Here is an 18509-nt window from a genome sequence, read left to right on the forward strand (position 1 = left end):
TCACTGGGGACGCAAATACTGATGACCCAAGTAATGAGTGGCCCCACAGAGACGGCCACAAGTGCCATGGAGACTCAGCTCAACGGGCTGGCTGGCTGCCTGTTGTTTGCAGGACTGACAAGTGTGGGGACGAGTAGATGAGGTAGTTAGCCCCTGAGCCCGAGAAGGGAGGCCTTGCTGTGCGCCATGTTGAGGAGTGTGGACTTGGCCTTGGGAGCAGTAAAGGAGGAAAAGGCTCCTATTCCGTGCATTAAGTAGGCAATGTCCGAGATGCATAGATCAGCTTCGGTCACATTTTAATATTCCACTTACCATGTCTTCTGCACAGCAGTCTGCACGTAACTCACTGATACAGAGCTCTGCGTTTGAAAGCTTCTGGGCCTCCCATTTTGTAGCTTCTTGTGATCTTTATGTTTGTGCTTTGGGAAGTACCTGTCATTTGAAAACCTTTGGTTTGGTTAGGGAGGCCTGCTCAGTAGAGGAAAGGAAGACAGAGGGTTGGAGTGATGTAGGAGAGGGGCTGGGAGGCGTGGCCAGGGCGGTGTGGATGGTCCCAGGGTGCCAAGGACCTGGCTGACCCTCTCAAGGGGAAAGCGATGGGGAGCCAAGGTGAGCCTGTTCAGATGCATGGTGTAAAAAGGTGCCTGGCCGTGTCGTGTGGGTGGGTGGCAGGGAAGAGAGGCTTCTGGTAATGTTTTCTCAGTGGCCTCAAGCCAGTGCCTTCTCCGTGGGATTCACTTCTCCCTTTGAAAACTGAGGAGGCCGGCCCACACCATGAGGTTCAGGTCTGCTTACAAGCGCACCCTGCGAAGCTGGACGCTTGACTGCTTGCTGCTCCTGGTCTGTTGGGTTGTCTTTGAAATGTGCATTTGCTCCCGTAGGAAGAAGATGGACTTCGGATGCGGAAGACCGTGCAGAGCAACAGCCCCGTTCCTGCGTTCGCTGCGGCTGGGAAGGAGGAGGGCCCCAGTGCCCGGCTCCTGGCGCTCGTGGTGTTGTTCTTCATCGTTGGCGTCATCATAGGGAAGATCGCCTTGTAGAGGCGGCCGGCGGAGGGTGGCTTTACTGGATTGATGGCCCGCCATACCGTGGGCTTTGAATTGATCATAACCATGTGTAAAAAGAAGTTAATGTGTGATGACATCTCACAGGTCTTGCCTTTAAATTACCCCCTCCCTGCGCGTGCGCACGCGTGCACATACACACACACACACAATTATAATGTAACAATCTTTTAGAAAGTGAAAAATGTATAGTAAATGATGGGGGAAAGACTGGTCTTTATTAATGACGAGGGAAACCGTGATTAAATCGTAATGGCATGTCGTAAGTGTCACTTTAAACATTTGTAGCCTTGGTACCTGTGGCTGGGTTGATTACCTCTCTCAGAACAAGACACTCTTCCTGCCTGTTGGTGCTGGCCCTTGGGGAGCGGGAGCCCAGTGCGGTGGGAGGGCCGTCCCCTCCACGTAGCAACCCCCGCCCCTGCCCACTCACCCCTGGGCTCGGCTGCTGCTCCACGTCCTGCTCTGCTCTGCCCCTGGCCGTGGTTCCCTGGGACTGATGAACGGGGTCAGAAGCCAATGGCGTTGTGCTGTGGCAGCGTTGGATATGCCCGTCGGGAGTGGGAGGCGGATGCTGACCGACTAGCCCAACACTTTGGAAATCAAAGTCAATGCTTTGTTCTCTTAAAGGGACCAAGCTAAATTACTGTGGGTTCATGTAGCGAGATTCACTTGTTATTCAGAGATGTTTAATGCATATTTAACTTATTTCATGTATCTCATCTCATGTTTCCTTATTGCCACAAGATTATAATTACTGCTGTGGGCTACACATCACCTGTGCCCCTTGGTGCCGGTGGGAGCTGCTGGCATTGCGGCTGGAGAGCTGTGGGCTCCTCTCGGGAGGTTCTCCGGGCCCTGCGTACATGTGGAGGGGTGGTTTGTCTGACTGTGGGAGAAGAGCTGCCAGGAAGGTTTGTCTGTGTGAATAGAGGACAGCCGTCCGAGAGGGGAGGTTCTTAGTGGCAGCAGTCAGCTCTGTTCCCCTTCGAGTGGAGAAGACTGGCCGGGCTTCTGTGTTGTTCCTCATTGCCCCTCCGCTTCCTGTGCTCCCTCCAGCACACGTGCCCCTCGTCTGGTACTGACCTCTCCCGTGTGGCCCTCGCTAGGAGTGGGGCGGCAGGGGCGGCCGCAGACAGGGAACCAGCGGGGTGGGGCCGGGGAGAGGGGTGAGAGTCTCTTCAGGTAATCGTCAAGTAGTGATTGAGAGTTTGACTGTAAATTAATTTTATGCCATAAAAGACCAATCCAATTCTGTTTGACTATGTAGCATCTTAAAAAGGAAAAAAAAAAATAAAGCCCCAGAACTAAGAGTTCTTTTGTCATGTTGTCACACTTGCTATGGGGGGGATTATTATTCTTATGATCTTTGTTATTGTTTTGTCACTGAAAGGTTGGTTCTAAAATGAGCCCTATCAGTGAGCAATCTGTATGTTTAATGATGGAATATATATAATCGTGTGTGTGTGTGTGTGTGTGTGTGTGTGTGTGTGGTTGGCTTCAACGGAGAGCATAAAAATAAAACTGCTGAAAATCTTAAGCAGCTGGTCACCCTTGCCCTTCCATTGCTTTGCCCCTGGGTAGAAAGAACTCTCTTCTCTGGGTCAAGAAACCGAGCAGAAGAGACGAGGGACAAGTGTGCTGAGCGTGGCTGCGGGGAGCAGGTGGGTTTGAAAAGACAGAGCCATCAAAAGGAAGACAGTTCTTAGAAGTCGTCCGCTTGACTCATTCCTCCTGAGCTTGGCTGGGGCGGGAGGGCCTTGGTTCTGGCCCTGAGGATCTGGTCAGGGACCTAGAGCCTGGGAGCTGGGCATCTGCGTCCAAGTAAGTAGCTTCTGTCTTCGTGTGCGGTTCCTGGGTCCCGAATGCTCGCGGTTCCGGGACGTGGAGCGGACCTAGTTTGCAGCCACACACCTGGTGCTCGGACGGCGTGGAGTGCGTGCATGGGGAGGGCGGCCCAGTAGAAGTTAGGCTCCGGTATTCTCTTGTCCTCGTGGATCCAGGGACTTACGGAACGGGGTGGAAAGATGGTGCCTTCTGGCATTGATTTTCTGTGAGTGGACTGCGGTCTTCCCAGGTGTGGGAGCTGCAGCGAACCGGTCCTGGTAGCTTCCAGCCTCTCACAGCCTCGAAAGGACCAGGGTTGGGTAGGTCTCGGACTGTTCCTCGGAGTGCGGCACGGTCCCGTTTCTCTGGAGCAGGACTCCCCAGGCATTTTCTCAAGGGGTGTGGCTGTGTGTTCCCATAAAACCCGATGCGCAGGAACAGCTGGTGGCATTTGGCGCAGGACGCCCGAGCTTGCCTGCGCTTGCACTGGGGCGACCGAGTTCTTAAAGACGGCGCCTCGGATATCTGTTCTGTTCTCGAACCTGGCAAGGTACTTTGTGTTTTGTGTATATGCAGGAGACGGCATTCAGCTTCTCAGAAGATGTGGACCTTTTGTTTGTAGCTGAAAATGAGAATTTAAAACCCACCGTTGCCTTCTTTCTCACTAATCATCCTGTAAGATCTCTCGCTCCTTTAGAGGTTGAGATTCGGCGAACGCAGGTTAGTTTACAGGGCTTTTTGACTGAGCAGAAGAAGGGAGCTCCCCAGGGAGAGAAGGAAGGCAGTGCCGGGAAGATTGGATATTATGTAAATCATCCAGGCAGTAAAGAGCGAGCCGGGAGAGGGAGCGTGCGGCACAGCACGGCTAAGGGTCAGGGACCGTTTGAAGAGCCACAAACACTCAAAATCTCAAACGTGGGCAGGGATGCACCTTTTGAGTGTCTTTCTTGGAATGACAGGAAAGGAAGCATGAGAGTCAGGCAGAGAGGTAGATGCACGGTCCCTCCCATGGCCTGGCCTGGCCGAGGAGGAAACGAGTCAAAGAATCAGAACAAACTGGCCCAGCCTGAGCAGGGCTGACTAAGTGAGCCCTCCCGCCTCCTGCCTGCCGCTCGGGCACCCCTTGACAGCAGCTCGGAGAGCGGTGCCTTTGTTTCAGAAATCTGCCACCGAGCCCACAAATACATAAGGAGGCGTAAGCAATAACAGGGTCCTGTAAATTTTTATGGATTGAATTTTTTAATTGATAATTTAAGCTCCCTCCGCACAATACAGAATGCTTCTTAAAGTACAAATTCTTATTAAAATACAAAGTACTTCTTAAAATACAAAATACTTCTTAAAGGCAGCAGGATGTATTATTTGTAGGTATGAGGACCCGGCTTTATTATTTTTTATCCTTCTAGTTTGCATGTTTTCCTTCTCTCGTCTTCTAAATTGCCTGCACCAGCAGTAATAAATACTGATAAAATCAAAATTGATTTTTAGCAGTGGACAGTTTATGCCTAGAGAGACGGCTTATACCTACATAACACAGAAGTGGGAAAAATGAGGAACCGCCAGTGATCCGTGAAAACCTAAACTCTTTCGAACAAATCCCAGGAACAGAACTGCTATCCACTGATATCAGTGCCGTCTTGCAGGCTCTGCTGGGTCAGATACAACTGAATGCAGTGATAGCTCAGAGCTAAATAGCCTTTCAAATTAATTTGAAAACAAACTGTGTGTGTGTGTGTGTGTGTGTGTGTAGCATATGTATCATATGTAAGTAGCTTAACATTTTTCAAATGGTGCCTCTATTTTTTGCACACACAAATCTTTATATTTGCAAACTCAGAAATCCATGCCAAAACACAATACCGTTTGTCATTTTCAGTCCCTCCTCTAAACTGGACCATTCACAAGTTTCTGGTTACGGTTTGTGGAATTCTTGGTTTGAAAGGCAAAAACAGGGAGTGAGATGGGGCCCTGTCCCTGTCCCCTTGAGCGTGGATCTGCCAGTCCCCCCCTCCCTGGGAGCCTACCTCAGGTGACGAGGCCGCTGCGCCCTCTGCTGGCGGTGGCCGCTCCCTGAGGGCATCTCGCGGGCTCGGGGGTCCAGGGCGGCCTCCCCTGTCCCTGTCCGCGATCCGTCTGGCTAGAGGAGGAGCAGAACGAGGTCCAGCTCCGGAGTTACGAAGTGACCACCGCGAGGTGTCCGCCTGCAGTTAAGCGCGGGCTCCCCTGCCCTTGGTGCGAGCACTGGTGGGAGGTCGCCGGGACGGGACCTGTCCTGAGAAAGTCCCCTGACGCACAGAGGGGTGGCTCCGGTTCCCACGCACAGATCTGCTAGGGCCTGTGGTCACCACAGGTGCCACACGTCGAGAGGGGCCCCTCGGGGTGTCCGTGGCCCGACTGGCTTTGTGGACGGCTCGTTTCCTTTTTTAACCTTCCTCCGGTGGAACTGCGTTGATAGGAACCTCTCGGGGAAAGTAGCTGCTGTTCCAGTGCTGCCTCGGCCTTGTGCAGAGCCCTTCCAGAACGTTCCAGAACGTTCGCTCAAACAGCTGCGATGGGAGGGCGGGGCTGCAGGATGAGGGCTTTGTTTCGAAAGGGAGGAAATGAAGTCTCCAAGAGGCTACACTGAGCAACTTCTCAGAGCCTCTCATTAGGAACGAAGTGGGTCTCAGGGAGCCCACGGGGAGGCCGGCATGGCCACGGCGGGGTCTGGCCCGTGGTCCCACCCAGACGGGCCGTGCGGAGGCTCTGCTGAGTGAGCTCGCAGGCTCGGGCGCTCCCACCGCTTGTGCCCTCACGTGTCTGTCTTCCTACCTCACGCAGTTGCCCTGAAGATCCAGTGGACAGAAGCCGGACACTGAGATGCTTTTTTTTTCTTTTTGAAACCAAACACGCTCAGACAGGGAGGGACAGGTCTGCTTTCCATTTTCTCGTTGCCTGAAGAGCTCTGCCTGATGCTCGTGGGGGGTGAATTGGGGGGAAGGAGATGCCCAGTCCGTCTCGGCGAGCGGGGCACGAGGCTGCTCTCTGCGGGGCTTGGCATAGCTCGTAAATTCAGTGTGAAGCGAGGGCAGTCCATTGAGGTTGGCGTCACAGCAGTGGCCTGCGGGGTTTCAGAACAGCCAAGCTTCTGGGTGCGGACCTCTCCCCGAGTTAGCGCTGCCTTTCTCTGGGAGAGCCTGGGAGGAAGCAAGTCCCAGGGCCCAGAGGCGGGCTCGGGAGGCCGTGAAAAATGGGCCTCCAGCAAGACTTCCAACCCTCTCACTCCAGCAGCTGAGTCCCGTCTGCCACACGCACAGTCCACAGGCTCAACCTCCCTAGAATGTCAGTTTGGGTGCACGAGAGCCCCCCCCCCCCCCCGCACCGACCCCCTGCAGCGGGATCCAGACCTCCCTCTGCGGGGTGTTAGTGACGTCATCTAGGCCACCAAGAAGTTTTCGTCTTACTACTTTTCATTACAGGGGTATTTTGGAAATGTAGAAGACATGAACACACACGAATGGTTGTGTATAATAGTTGCAAGTGAAACCTGCAGAGGTAGATGAGAGGTTGTCTTGGGTAAGATAATTACTTGAGATTTTTTTCCTAATGGAATTAATTCATTAGAAAATATCTGCATTGACTCGGTAGAAGAGGAGGAAAAGCTAGCAACAAGAGCATAGCTGTTACCCGACTTGCCGTGGATATTCACAGTTGCGATACCTTGGAATGTTGCCACAATATGGATTGCTTTGATTAAAAGATGCCAGTTGCATAAAACAGGACCATGGGGTAATAGTTTTCTGCCGCTAGATAAATGCTAATGTTCATTTTTAAACCAGGAAACACTGATCCTGTGACAACGCCCTATTAGAATTACTTCATTAGACCACAGGGTTGATGTCTATTTAATCATTCGGCTAACGGACGTGGGTGCGGGACCACCGTGTGCCCACTGCGTCCCGCTGGGCCCCGGAGTGTCCATGTCCCTCCTGCCCAGCGCCGCAGCCGGCCCCAGTGGATCCCATCTACTTCTTGTTTCCCTTCAGTCCATGCCAAATAGGGTAGACAGATCTGATGATCTGTCAGATCAGTTTCCTTAAGGCTTAGTGCTCGCAAGGATGCATAGCTTTTTGTGACTTAAAACACTAATAAACTAGCATGCTTGCTTCTCATGTCAACTCAGTGGCTTTCCGTGTGATACGAAGAGGTCTGGTTGTTTCTGTGAACTGGACACCTGCATTACCGTCTTTCTTTTGTACTTACGAAGTCAACTACATTCAGCTGTGACCTTCCACTGCGGCATTCTTTTAAAACGAGGCTTTTCCCTTGACTCTTGTAGTTGGATTCAGAGGTCAGAATTTATTGTCTGTAATCCCGAGACCATGAGTGCAAGAACCGCTTGCCTTCAACGTTCCTGTGTTTAGCAAACATTTTATCGGTTTACCTTCGGTATGTTAGATACTGGAGGAGACGCTGAGGAATTAATCAACAGGAGTGATCTGTTTTTGTGCGTTTCATTCGTAAGCACCCTCAGTAAAGTGCTCCAAGCTTACGTGTAGAGAGCCGACTGCAAAGTACATTGGGTTCTCATGTCTGCTGCTTACTTTTTAAAGAATTTATAAACTGCTGCCGTTGGGAACTTCTCTAAGAAACTTAGAATGATCTATTTAAATGACCCCTTTACCACCTCTCTCCTTTGTGAGAAAAGAAGTCATTTCAGTGGCGCACGCTGTCCCCTCTGCTTTACAGCTTTCTTCCTGTGTCGGGGAAAAAAAAAAATCTCTGCAGTTTATAGTGTGTGTTTTCATTCTGACTTCAATGTACATTAACATTTTGGGGGATCGCGTCTTTTAAGAGCTGTCTTACAATGCTATTGTTTCCATAATTTTTCTTTTCTGTATTTTGAGTTGTATTTCCTGTTTTGACTGAGAATTCATTTAAAAAGTTGGTGCAGGAAAGGACTCTACCATCATCCATTCTGGTTATCTGATATGTAATAAATTCATGGTTTTATGGCTGACTTTACATTTCCCAGAGGGAAGGAGATGTATTTCTGCAGTGTCCAGATCGAAAGAGCTGTTCAGAGCGTGTTCTCACATGTTCTGCCGTGTCGGCCTGATGAAGCCCGCCCTGCGAAGGCGTAAACTTTTGTACTAGCTGTCTCCGCATTCTGGTCAATAAATTCTGTGCTCTGAATATGTTTAAAGGATGCTTCGGTGTAAAATTATTTCGAAGAGATGGCTTAAGAGCATTTGGATATGCTTTAGAGAAAACACCAGAGCCCATCGCCTTGCTCTGCCACTGAGTCTTAGGAACATAAAATCGGTTTAAAATGAAAAATCTTAGATATCTCGTGTGACGGAAACAGACCGAAGGGAACTTCCTCATTTTACTGATGAGGAAACTTTTGCCCAGTGTGGGAGCCAGGCACGTATTCTCGTCCTTCCTGCCTGTTGGGGGTGGGTGGGGAGGTTCGTCATGGACTGACAGAGCCCTGGCTGGTGGATGTTGCTAGCAAGTCTGCAAGGTGGGGCAGCCTCTGGCTTTAAGCGGTGGTGGGCAGCTCTCCATCATACGGTGTTATCCGGGTGAAGCGTGAGTGACAACATTTCCATTTCTTTTGAAGAAGCGACACGCAAACGTTAAGACTTAACACCGGTCCAAGAGACAGCATGAAGATCCACCGGCTCCCCTGCCCCTGCCACCAACCAGCCCACACACCCACTGCTCTTCTCCAGAAACTCCTGAATGTCCCATTTCCCGTTTGCCTCTTTCCGGAGATCCTCTCCGCACATGTGTCTGAGCACACACCAGCCCGTGTCCCCTTCCTTACACACAGAGGGCAGCACACGGAGACTGCCCTGTCATGACTGTTTTTTGACTTTGTCACATGTTGGAGATCATTTCCTGTCCACACACATTTTCTTGATGGCTCTGTCGTTTTTCTCTGTGATGTGCCCATAATTGACTGAACCAGTCCTCCACAGAGGTGCACGTCTCCTGTTGCTAGTCTTGGCTGCTACAAACACAGCTACAGCGGGACCCCTGCCCACGAGCGGGAATAATGGGGCACAGTTCCTTGGGGTGCCTGCATTTAAAATTTGATCCCGTGACTTCCCCACCGGGTTTCGCGGAGGACATGCCAGCTTCTGTTCCAGCACCGTCTGCCCGTCCCCCGCCCACTGCTAGCACGTTGCCATGTCAGATTTTTGCCTTTCTTTGCTCATCAGGAAAGGGCACACGGTTTCTTGGCTTCAGTCCCCATTTCTTTGCATGAGGTTGAGCCGCTTGTTCGTGTAAAGGTGGTTTGACCACACACGTGATGATCAGGAATGAAGGACGTTCAAAGGAAGGGGAGTCTTAACCACGGAAAGGGCCAGGGCTGAAACAGCAGAAATGCAATTGTAAAGGGGTACATTTACGAATGTGGAAATAGGAATGTACAGTATTTTGGTCCTGGGAAGAGCACTTGCCGCAGAGGATATAGAAATGGATTGGGCGGGGGGCGGGGGTGATAACACTTTATTGCCAACTGATCAGGCTCTCGTTCCTGACCTCTGCTAGCTACGTCCTGATGGCGTTAGTCTAATGAGCCTGTCGTCTTGCTGCCCAGGGGTCCTTATCACAGAGGCCGTAAGTGAGGCACATTTCAGTGTTCCAGACCCCAGGGGGTTCTGGAAGAGGGACTAGAGATGGTGGTCATTCTTAAAGCTGTGAAATAGAGGTGTTTTCTGCTCAGCAGTCACAGGAGCTGTTCTGGCATTATCTGTCGTGAGCATCTCGTTATTAGCGCATCAGGAAGACAGACGCTGTCTGGGAAGTTGCCAGGGTCCTGTGATTGGGGGGAGATGTGCCCTGCCAGAAACAGATCCCCCCACCACCGAATCTGCACTGAGAGTGGAGGCTTTCCCTTGTCCAAGTAGAACTTCTCTTTGTTTTCTTAGCAATGCTTGACCACTAAAAGAAAAAAAGAGTAAAAATGTCGAGAAACACATAAGTGCTACAGACTTTTCGAAGAACGGACCTTTATGCTACTTCAAAAACGTTACGAGAATGTGTACGGCAGGCAGGAGGCTTTTGAAAGTCAAGCCAAGACCCATTGTTCTATCTTGACCCCAGCCTTGCAGTCGCAGTGCCCGACCTCAGTGCAGCTCCAAAGCACAGGAAGTGTTTCCCGTTCGTAATGGTAAAACCACCCAAAGGTATCTCTCCACTCGCTGAGAGCTCACGGCTGGTGCTTTGGGCATTTTCTCCTTTGTTTCCTTCAGTCTCAGACTCTGAGGATGAGTCTGATTTGTACAAACTCAGCTGCTCCCTCTCCCCCACCCTGGGATGCCTGCTCCACCAGCCCTGTCCCCCAAAGCATTTTGATGCCTCTCTTGCCATAGTCTGTCCATACTGGATTGAAAGCAATTTGAAGGGAAGTTCTAGGTTTTGTTGTTGGATTTGGTTTTGCATTTTTTAAAAAGTTTTTTATTGAAAGTCCAGCTAGCCAACATGCAGTGTTACGTTAGCGTCTGCTGTTAATACGGAGACTCAGCACTCCCATTCATCGCCCGGCACTCATCACAAGTGTGCGTCTTCATCCCCATGCCCCCCCGCCTCCTGCCCCTTGAGAACCGCCTTTGTGTTCTCTGTAGTTAAGAATCTGTTTCTTGGTTTTTCCTCTCTCTTTTTTACCCCTGTTGTTCATTGTTTCTTAAGTTCCACATATGAGTGACATGATATGGTATTCGTCTTCCCCTGAAATACGTTGTCGAGCACAATATTCTCTAGCTCCATCTTTGTCACTGCAAGTGGCAAGATTTCACACTTTTTTGTGGCTGAGTAACGTTCCCGCATATGCATACACCACATTTTCTTTATCTGCTCCTCTGTTGGTGGACGCTTGGGCTACATTCACAATTTGACTATTGTAAGTAGTGCTGCTGTAGGCATCGGGGTGCACATGTCCCTCTGGATTCGTGTTTTGGTGTTCTTTGGGTAAAAACCGAGTATTGCAGTTGCTGGGTCCTAGGGAAGCTCTATTTAACTTCCTGAGGCACCTCCGTGCTGTTTTCCACAGTCGCTGCACCAGTGTGCATTCCCACCCACCGTGCATGAGGGTTCCTTTTTCTCCACGTCCTCGCCAACACGTCTTGTTTCTTGGGTATTGTTGAGTTTAGCTGTTCTGACAGGTGTGAGGTGGCATTTCGTTGTGGTTTTGACTTGCGTTTTCCTGGTGTTGAGTGATGCAGAGCCATCTTTTCATGTGTGATGTGTTTTGCAGCATTTTTCATTTTACCTTCTACCAAAGCATTTCATGTGCGTCGTATAAAATGCCAGATAGTTCTAACAGGCTCATAGTGAAAACCAGCAGACCCTCCTGGCCCTGTGCTTCCATTTCCGGGAGGAAGCATGTTAGCACTTTCTGTCTTCTCGTATTAACATCTATATTTCTCAGTTGTGTGCTTATATTACCTTTTCTTTCACTTCTAGATCTTATCTGTTGATTTCCTTCTAAGGAAGGTAAGGAAGTGGCTCCAGCAACCTTTCTCTCCACCCTTGTCTGAAACACAGTCTCCTTCCCCTCCCCCTCAGAGTGTTATGTCATGATTTTTGGCTATGTCAGTATCCTTTTGCTTGATGGAGACTTAAATATTGTTCACAGCAAGGTATTGTCTGTTCTGTGATTTTATTTCCCTTTTATACTTAATCCTGCACCTCTCCACTTCTTACTTTCTTACATATCTTTCATTAATTCAGCCCCAGACTCTGACAGATGTGTAAGAGCATTCACACATTTGGTATACTATGATTCTTATGTATTTTCTCAGGAAGGTCCCTCCTAGAGAGCACCCTGTTCTCTTGTTACTCTGTGGACTGACTGGCCTCCAGAGCTGCTGCCTGACTTTTATCCCAGGAAGGCCCTCTCTTCACCATCATCTGGGGAATTCCCTGTGTTCTCTTCTGGGTGGATCTCCTGTTTCCTGGATCTCTAGCGTCTTCATTTTTGTTTTACCTCCTGGTTGCGGTGGAATACATCCTCAGGCTGGTTTCTGAGAAAGGAGCATGTGGGTGATAACTTTTCTGAGAAGGTTATATATCTGAACATATTCCATTCAGCCCTTTCACTAAACTGATAGTTGTACTGGGTATAAAAATCATGTTCAGGATCCCGAGAATGTTTGCTGATTGCTAGCTTCCAGTGTTGGCCTTAAGAAGGTTAATGCCATTAACTCCTGATGCTTTTTTTAAAAATTTCTAGAGAAATTCAGCTTTAATTTCCAACTTTCTCTTGCTTTGTCTGTCATCATATTCATAATTTTCAAGAATTCTTTCCTTTCTAAATACTAGTATTTGTTTTTTAACAACCTGCTTTTGCTAGATAGTTTATATTCTTTTCACTGAGGATATTCTAGTTCCTTTTTTTTGTTGTTGTTCTTTTTCTGTAAATAGGAGGGACTGAAAAATGTTGATGGTCTTTAAAAGGTTAGCATTGTTTTCACCCAGGGTGGTATAGGTCTTTTTGTTGTTCTGTCCTCTGCATTATCTGCTTCTTACTGGTTACTTTGAGTGTTCTTTAAGTTCATTTATTTATTTTTCAGTAATCTCTACACCTAGTATGGGGCTCTTACTAGTCTCTTTGGGTTGGGTTTTCGTCTCTAGCATTTTGGAGGCTTTCCTTAAATGCCTGGTAACCCTTTTATGTCCTTTAATGTATTTATGAGTGAGGCCCTGAAGAGCTATGTTTGTGTAGGTGGGATTTGCTGGGTTTTGGGTCTCTGTGCAAGCGAAGGGCCTGGGAACCACTCAGGTGCCTCCTTGGGGGAACTTCCAGCTGTCAGTATCTGAAGTTAGTTCAGTATGGGCTCGTTTCTTGGGAATCTTCCTGTCTCCTGCCTGGCAACAGAAGACTGGCCGCTATGTCTCAAGGAGAAGGAGGCTGTGCAACCCAGCCATTTAATGGGTAGAATTTTCTTTGATATCTCTATTTTTAGTGTGACACCTTGCTCTGGATGGTCTCCCAAGTCCAGACATCTGTTTGACCTTCTGGTTTCATACAGGGGTTGGGAAGAGGATCTGGGGATCAAACTCCTTTGTAGACTTTTGCATAGTCCTGTTTTCAGCCCCAGTGCTCTCCTACCCCCAGACTTCCTTGGACCACTGCTTCCTAAGACTTTGGGGGCATGAGTGGACTTGCTTCTGACCCCTGCTCCGAAACTGGCCAGGCAGCACCTTTCTCCCTGCTCTCTGTCACCTCTCAGCTTCTTGCCCATGAGCCCTCCAGACTCTGGAAGTTTGCTACCATCTCTTCTTGACTCTTCTCCTTTCCTGTGTATCTGTGTGCCCTTGTGCCTCTATTCCTTTCCCAGAATTTACTGGGGGCTTCAGAAAGAAGTAGATGTGAAAGTGTGTGCTCCCCCTGGCCTGTGCCGGGTACTCAGTACCTACGTGGAATTCTTAATAAACTGACTGTTGATGTTAACAGCGCTAATGACCAAGAAAAATAAGTTTTCTGTTAATTATTTTTCTCTTGTGGGATTGAAAAAATACCAAGTGTAGGAGTGAGAGTAGCAGATTATTAATTAATAACCCTTAGGAAGTAAACACGGCATTGCTGGGAGAATACCCATCCTCCCAGAGAGTTTTGTTTCAAGCCATTCCTCTTATAAAAGGACATTGCTGCTTCGTGAATCTCCTGCCAGGCGTGGACCTTCCAGGTGTTCGAGTTCATTTTCCTGGTGAGGAAACTGCAGCCGGGTGCTCCGTAGCTAAGGACGTAAAGTCTTAGGTGCCTGCACAAGGCTGAGGGTCTCCCTGTCTCCATGACCTTTATACATGTGAAACCTGAGGGGGGCTGTCAGGATCCTGCCGATGTCAGGCTGTGTGGCCCCCTATTCTGGGACAGCAGCTGGCCCCAGTACCCTTCCTAGGAAGAGCCTGGGTAGGAGAAAACAGATTTGCTCAAGTTCATAGCTCTGGGCTCTGCTCTGCCAATCTTATAATAATAATGATGATGATAATCAGTGTCAAAAATTCCAAGCCAGATTTAGACAGAGTATGTGGCTGTCCTCTGGCTGCTTGAGTTCATAGCCTCCAGTCAGCCTTCAGAGGGTTTACTCCCCCAGCCCGTGTTTACTGAGCTCCCGCTGTGTGTCAGGCGCTGTCCACGTGCTGGGGGCATGGTGGGCGACAAGATGGACAAGGGCGAGCCGTCAAGGGACACCTAGAGGCGAGAGGCCGATGATGAGGAAGTGAAGCTCAGGGTCCTCCATGGTGACTGGTGAGACTAAGGTGCTGAAGCTTTCCAGGCAGCGGGGGGTTTAAGAGAAGGCCCTGACGGGGGGGGGGGCAGGTTAGCCCTCGGTCCTCACACCCGGCTAGTGGGGTTTGTGTGAGGGGGATCAGCTTCCAGGCGCTCAGGCCAAGCTCAACCCCACGGAGCGGAAACAGCCCCCCAAGCCCTCCTGGGGCCCCACTGATGGCCCTGATGCACCTCCCCACTCCTCTGCATCAGGAGCTGCCGCTCCCCCCACCGCCCCGGTCCTCTCCAGCCTCCCTAACGCCTGAGTCACCAAGGCCCCATGAGACCGGCCTGAGTGCGGCAGAGCCCGCGTCACTGCAAGCTGCTCTTTCTCAGGCCTGGAGCACCATGGGGAGATTAAACACATTCGCTTAGAAGAAGCAAAGAAATAGCTTCTTTTGATAACCAGCATCTGTTAGTTAATGGGCCTCCGAGAGCTGTATACAATTTAAACTTTTTATTAAAAAAAAAAAAAAGCAAGCCTCATTTACTCTCCTGGGAGCTTGCACTATGAAATTATAAACTGCACGGGTTTTTTTTTCCCTTCCCTTTTAAACGTGACTGAACACGGAATGGAGAACATTAATTTTGTTTTTGTTTTGTTTTGAACTAGAAGTATGGGTTTTACTTTCCCCTCTGTTGATTAAAGCTATCTTGGGTTTTATGTGGAGGGTTCTCCAAGGAGCCAAGAAAGGGGCCAGAAGGCTGGTGTCTGCGGGCTTCTCCCCCAAACCCCTTGGCCCCCTGGGTCCTCAGATGACGCCTTCTGGTTTCAGCCCAAGGGGAAAGAGATTGTTGTCCTTTCTCTAGCCGTGATTCTTTCTGTCGGCGTCCACTGCTCCAGAACCAAGAGGCCCGGGGAGGGAGGGCATTTCGGTCCTGTCAGGAAGACTTGAATTTGAAATGACTCATGCTTTGTCCCATGAAGCAGCTCTGACTTCCTTTCCCCAAATGCAGTCAAGGAGTCCTACCCCTATGAAGAGAACTAGAACCCTGGAAGGACACCCCAGGACAGATGTGCAGCCCTCGGGGTCTGGGGCCCGGCTGCTGGCGACCTTGGGCAAAGCCCATTCTCCTCTGTCAGCCTTCAGCACCCCCAAGAGCAGATACACCCCTCACCTTGTGGGGTGCCCACCCACCTGCCCTGCTGCGCCTGGAGGGGTTATGCCAGCCATGTGCCTGTGTCCTCGTCGTGGGTCTTGGTGTGAGGATTAACTGGGACCGTAAACATTTGTTTCCTCGATTGTGGTTCTGAGCATGTGCAAGCTCTGCTGGAGAAGATGGCAGAGACTGACTTGGTCCTTCCCTGTTGCACCGAGCCTACGGGTGTGGTAGAGGAGGCGGAGAATAAGCAAGAACCGATGAGGTCATCTCCGACAGTGAGCAGTAAGCGTTAGAAAGAAGGGTCCTCATGATGGGATGGGTGGACAGACAGAAGGACAGAAGGGGAAGGGAGGCTGCCATTTGGGGGTACTGATGGCTGACATCCCTAAGCAGGTGGCATCTGGTCTGAGACTTGAAAAGGTCAAGCTTCTGAGCATCTGGGGGATGAGAAGCAGCAGTGACATGCAAAGGCCCCGAGGTAGGGAAATAGTTTGTTGTAATCCAGAGCCAGAAGGGAGGCCGGTGTGGCCTGTGTGTGGGGGAGGCACTGCTGGACCTTGCAGACAGCACTGACCCAGGAGCAGGGATTTTCTTTCCAGTGCATTGGAAGTTTCCAGAGAATTTGCAACAGGGCAGGGCAGTCCCCTGAACCGAAGGGGCGTAACAGAGAGCCGGGGTTTACCTCCACTGGTTTTATTCTCTTTCACACATTCCCTTGAAGACACTTCACTTCCTTTCTTTAGAACCGTAATCCCCTTGGTTGACTTTAATAACCGGCAAGAACATTTTTCAGGCTGTTTAATTTTATTAAAAGATTCAAATTTGATGACAAATGGCGTCACGGTCGCCTGGAGCCTCAGACACGAGACTTGCCGAGCCACGGCCACACCACCACCCCCAGCCTCAGCCCCACCGGGAACTGCACCCCCGCCCGCGCAGTCGGAGACCGTAAATAATCTAATTATTTCTTGTACTTCGGTAAATACTCCGGAAACACACGTAGCTCTCTGAGACCTACAGAGAATATTAACTTGGTGGGTCTTCCTTCTTTTCAAGAACAACGGGTAGATAAGTTGGAGCCATTTCAGTGGGCTGATGGAACCCCACACAGTCTAACGGAGGACCAGGGCTTCCCTCTGAAAGCCCCGTTAACCTCACAGACAGTTGTTCAAGATCAGTGATAAGAGCCAGAGATAGGGATCGGGGGAGAAAGGAGGGGCGAGTCCTAGGCACAGAGTCCCCCAAACCCTCAAGCCCATGAGGATCCCAGTCAATTTCGCAGCGTGCAGATGAGGCCTCAGGAACACGGGCAGGGTCCCTGCAGAGGCACAGACTGTCCCCCACCTGGATGACAGCCCCCTCCTAGCAGAGGAGGACATCGGCACCTCAGCACAGGGGCGAGCAGGCTGTGTCCCCCTCCAGAGGTTGCCATGCAGCCTGGTGACCCCAACCTCTCCTTAGGGTGGTTCCAAAGACCCGTTCAGAGGTCTCTGCCTCCTCGTCAGTTGAATGCAGAGAATCCTGAAAACAGAGGACGCCTGTACAAGGCTGATTACGGAGCACCTTAGTGTCACCGCTGTCGTTAGTATTAATTACTTTCTGAAGGCGGCAGGTGCTGCGCACCTCCACAGACCTGCCCCCAGCAGCCAGCCGGGTGTGGGCGAGGCGGGCGCCCTTGTGGGCCCCAACGGGCGGCTTCCTTCGCATCCTGGCCCGGGAGGGCCGGATTCAGCTGCATGCGGTGTCGACAGCTCCGGGCTTGACTCGCCGACGCACAGTCAAACCCAGGAAAGCCGAGTCGCCCCAAAGAGACAGGCGCTCTTCCAGAAAGCCGCCAAGCACCGAAAGCCCGAAGCAGCATCTTTAATTCATAGCCCTGGTTTGAGTTTGTATTGCTAAATTCAAATTAATAAACTTTAAAATAAGAATCCACAGGCTCAGCAGAGTGGCAGTGGCCTCCCCGTGCAGGGCCTCACTCCCGTCCCCAAAACGCCAAGGACGGGGTGGGAGAAGGGCCTGCTGTCCTCCAACCGCCCCGGAAAACCAGGAGCTCGCATTTAGAGCCGTAGAGCCCTGGCCATGGCCACGCCCACGCCCAGGTGCACGGCCAGTTCTCGAGGGCAGACCTTGCAGGTGCCGTGGGACTCGGGGGCTGAGCACTGTGGGGCCCAAGGCTGGTGGACAGCAGTAGGCGGGGAGGATCCGCAGTCGAGCGGAGGGTAGAGCGGGCCCTTCTCGCCGACGCAAGAGGAGTCTGTGCCTGGAGGGAGGCCACGGAGCACCTAGTGTCCCAAGCAGCGGTCTAGAGCTCAGAGACCGATTTCAGAGCCCCTTGAGGAAGGCCAGCCCTAGAGCCAGGGGCAGGACTGGGAGAGGGGCCGCTGGAGGACATGGCCCCCCACCACGGAACGGCTTCGGCAGAGGTCTGTGCTGCAGGGGTCCGGACACCGCCTCGGCCACCCCGTCGCAGAGCACCAGGGGCGCTTGGTAGGACGTGGGGCGCTTCTCTGGGGTGTCGGGACTTGACCCGTCCGTGGGCCTTTGTCCGATGAAGAGCAGGCTTTGCCCGAGGGGGTCTAGCTCCATCTTGAAAAGCTCGTACTCCACGTGGGGGAGCCTGATGCCCAGCGGAAGACACCCGTTGGTGGCTGTGACGTCCCGCTCGGTCCCCAGGGACCAGGCCCCCGGGCCCCCGCAGCTGCTTGGTTCAGAGAAGTTGAGCATGGCCGTGGTGACCTGGTCCATGGGAGTCACTCGGGCCCGGGTGACCTGAAACACCAGTTCGGTGCCGCCGAGGACCTTGCTGGAGGGCCTGCCCCTGGTGTAGTGGCCTGCAGCGTAGACCGTGAAGGTGGGCTGGCGGCAGGCGGGGTCTGAGAAGTGGCGGTAATACCCTTCCCAGGAGCGGTTGTGCCCGTGGAACGTGAAGAGCCTGGTGAGGAAGAGCACGGCGGGGCGCACCTCGCACCCGGGGCTGACCCACCGGCCCCCCAGGCGCAGGGGCAGGGCCGCCTGGGGGGGCAGCACGGGCGGGTGGTGCTCGTCAGAGCGCGCGATGAGGCTGCACGCGGGGCAGGGGCGGGCGTGGTGCTGGCAGGAGACAAACAGAAACAGGACAGCGATCGTCCGAGCTGCGGGAGCAGTCGGGGTGCGGCCGGGGGTGGGGGTATCGTGGGGTCCCGCCTGTGGGTCACTCCCCGCCTCCCACCGCAGTGGCCACTTCGCTCTTGTTGGATCTCAGGGAAGTC

The 18509-nt window shown here is 51.6% G+C and overlaps 2 protein-coding genes across 6 annotated transcripts in view; one reads left to right on the forward strand and one right to left on the reverse strand.

Annotated features, from left to right (window-relative positions):
• Positions 1-8076, forward strand: part of VAPB (VAMP associated protein B and C) — a 56629-nt gene extending 48553 nt beyond the window's left edge. For both annotated transcript variants that reach the window (XM_059407300.1, XM_059407299.1), the window contains one exon: positions 882-8076. In XM_059407300.1, the coding sequence (XP_059263283.1) occupies positions 882-1040 (159 nt within the window). In that variant the 3' untranslated portion in view covers positions 1041-8076. The remainder of the gene's footprint in view (positions 1-881) is intronic.
• A 7983-nt stretch (positions 8077-16059) lies between these two features.
• The window catches only part of APCDD1L (APC down-regulated 1 like), a 50643-nt gene continuing 48193 nt past the window's right edge, over positions 16060-18509 (reverse strand). For all 4 annotated transcript variants that reach the window (XM_059407305.1, XM_059407303.1, XM_059407302.1 and 1 more), the window contains one exon: positions 16060-18351. In XM_059407305.1, the coding sequence (XP_059263288.1) occupies positions 17584-18351 (768 nt within the window). In that variant the 3' untranslated portion in view covers positions 16060-17583. The remainder of the gene's footprint in view (positions 18352-18509) is intronic.

This window comes from Mustela nigripes, chromosome 7 (genome assembly GCF_022355385.1).
Source record: "Mustela nigripes isolate SB6536 chromosome 7, MUSNIG.SB6536, whole genome shotgun sequence".
NCBI classification, from domain to species: Eukaryota; Metazoa; Chordata; class Mammalia; order Carnivora; family Mustelidae; genus Mustela; species Mustela nigripes.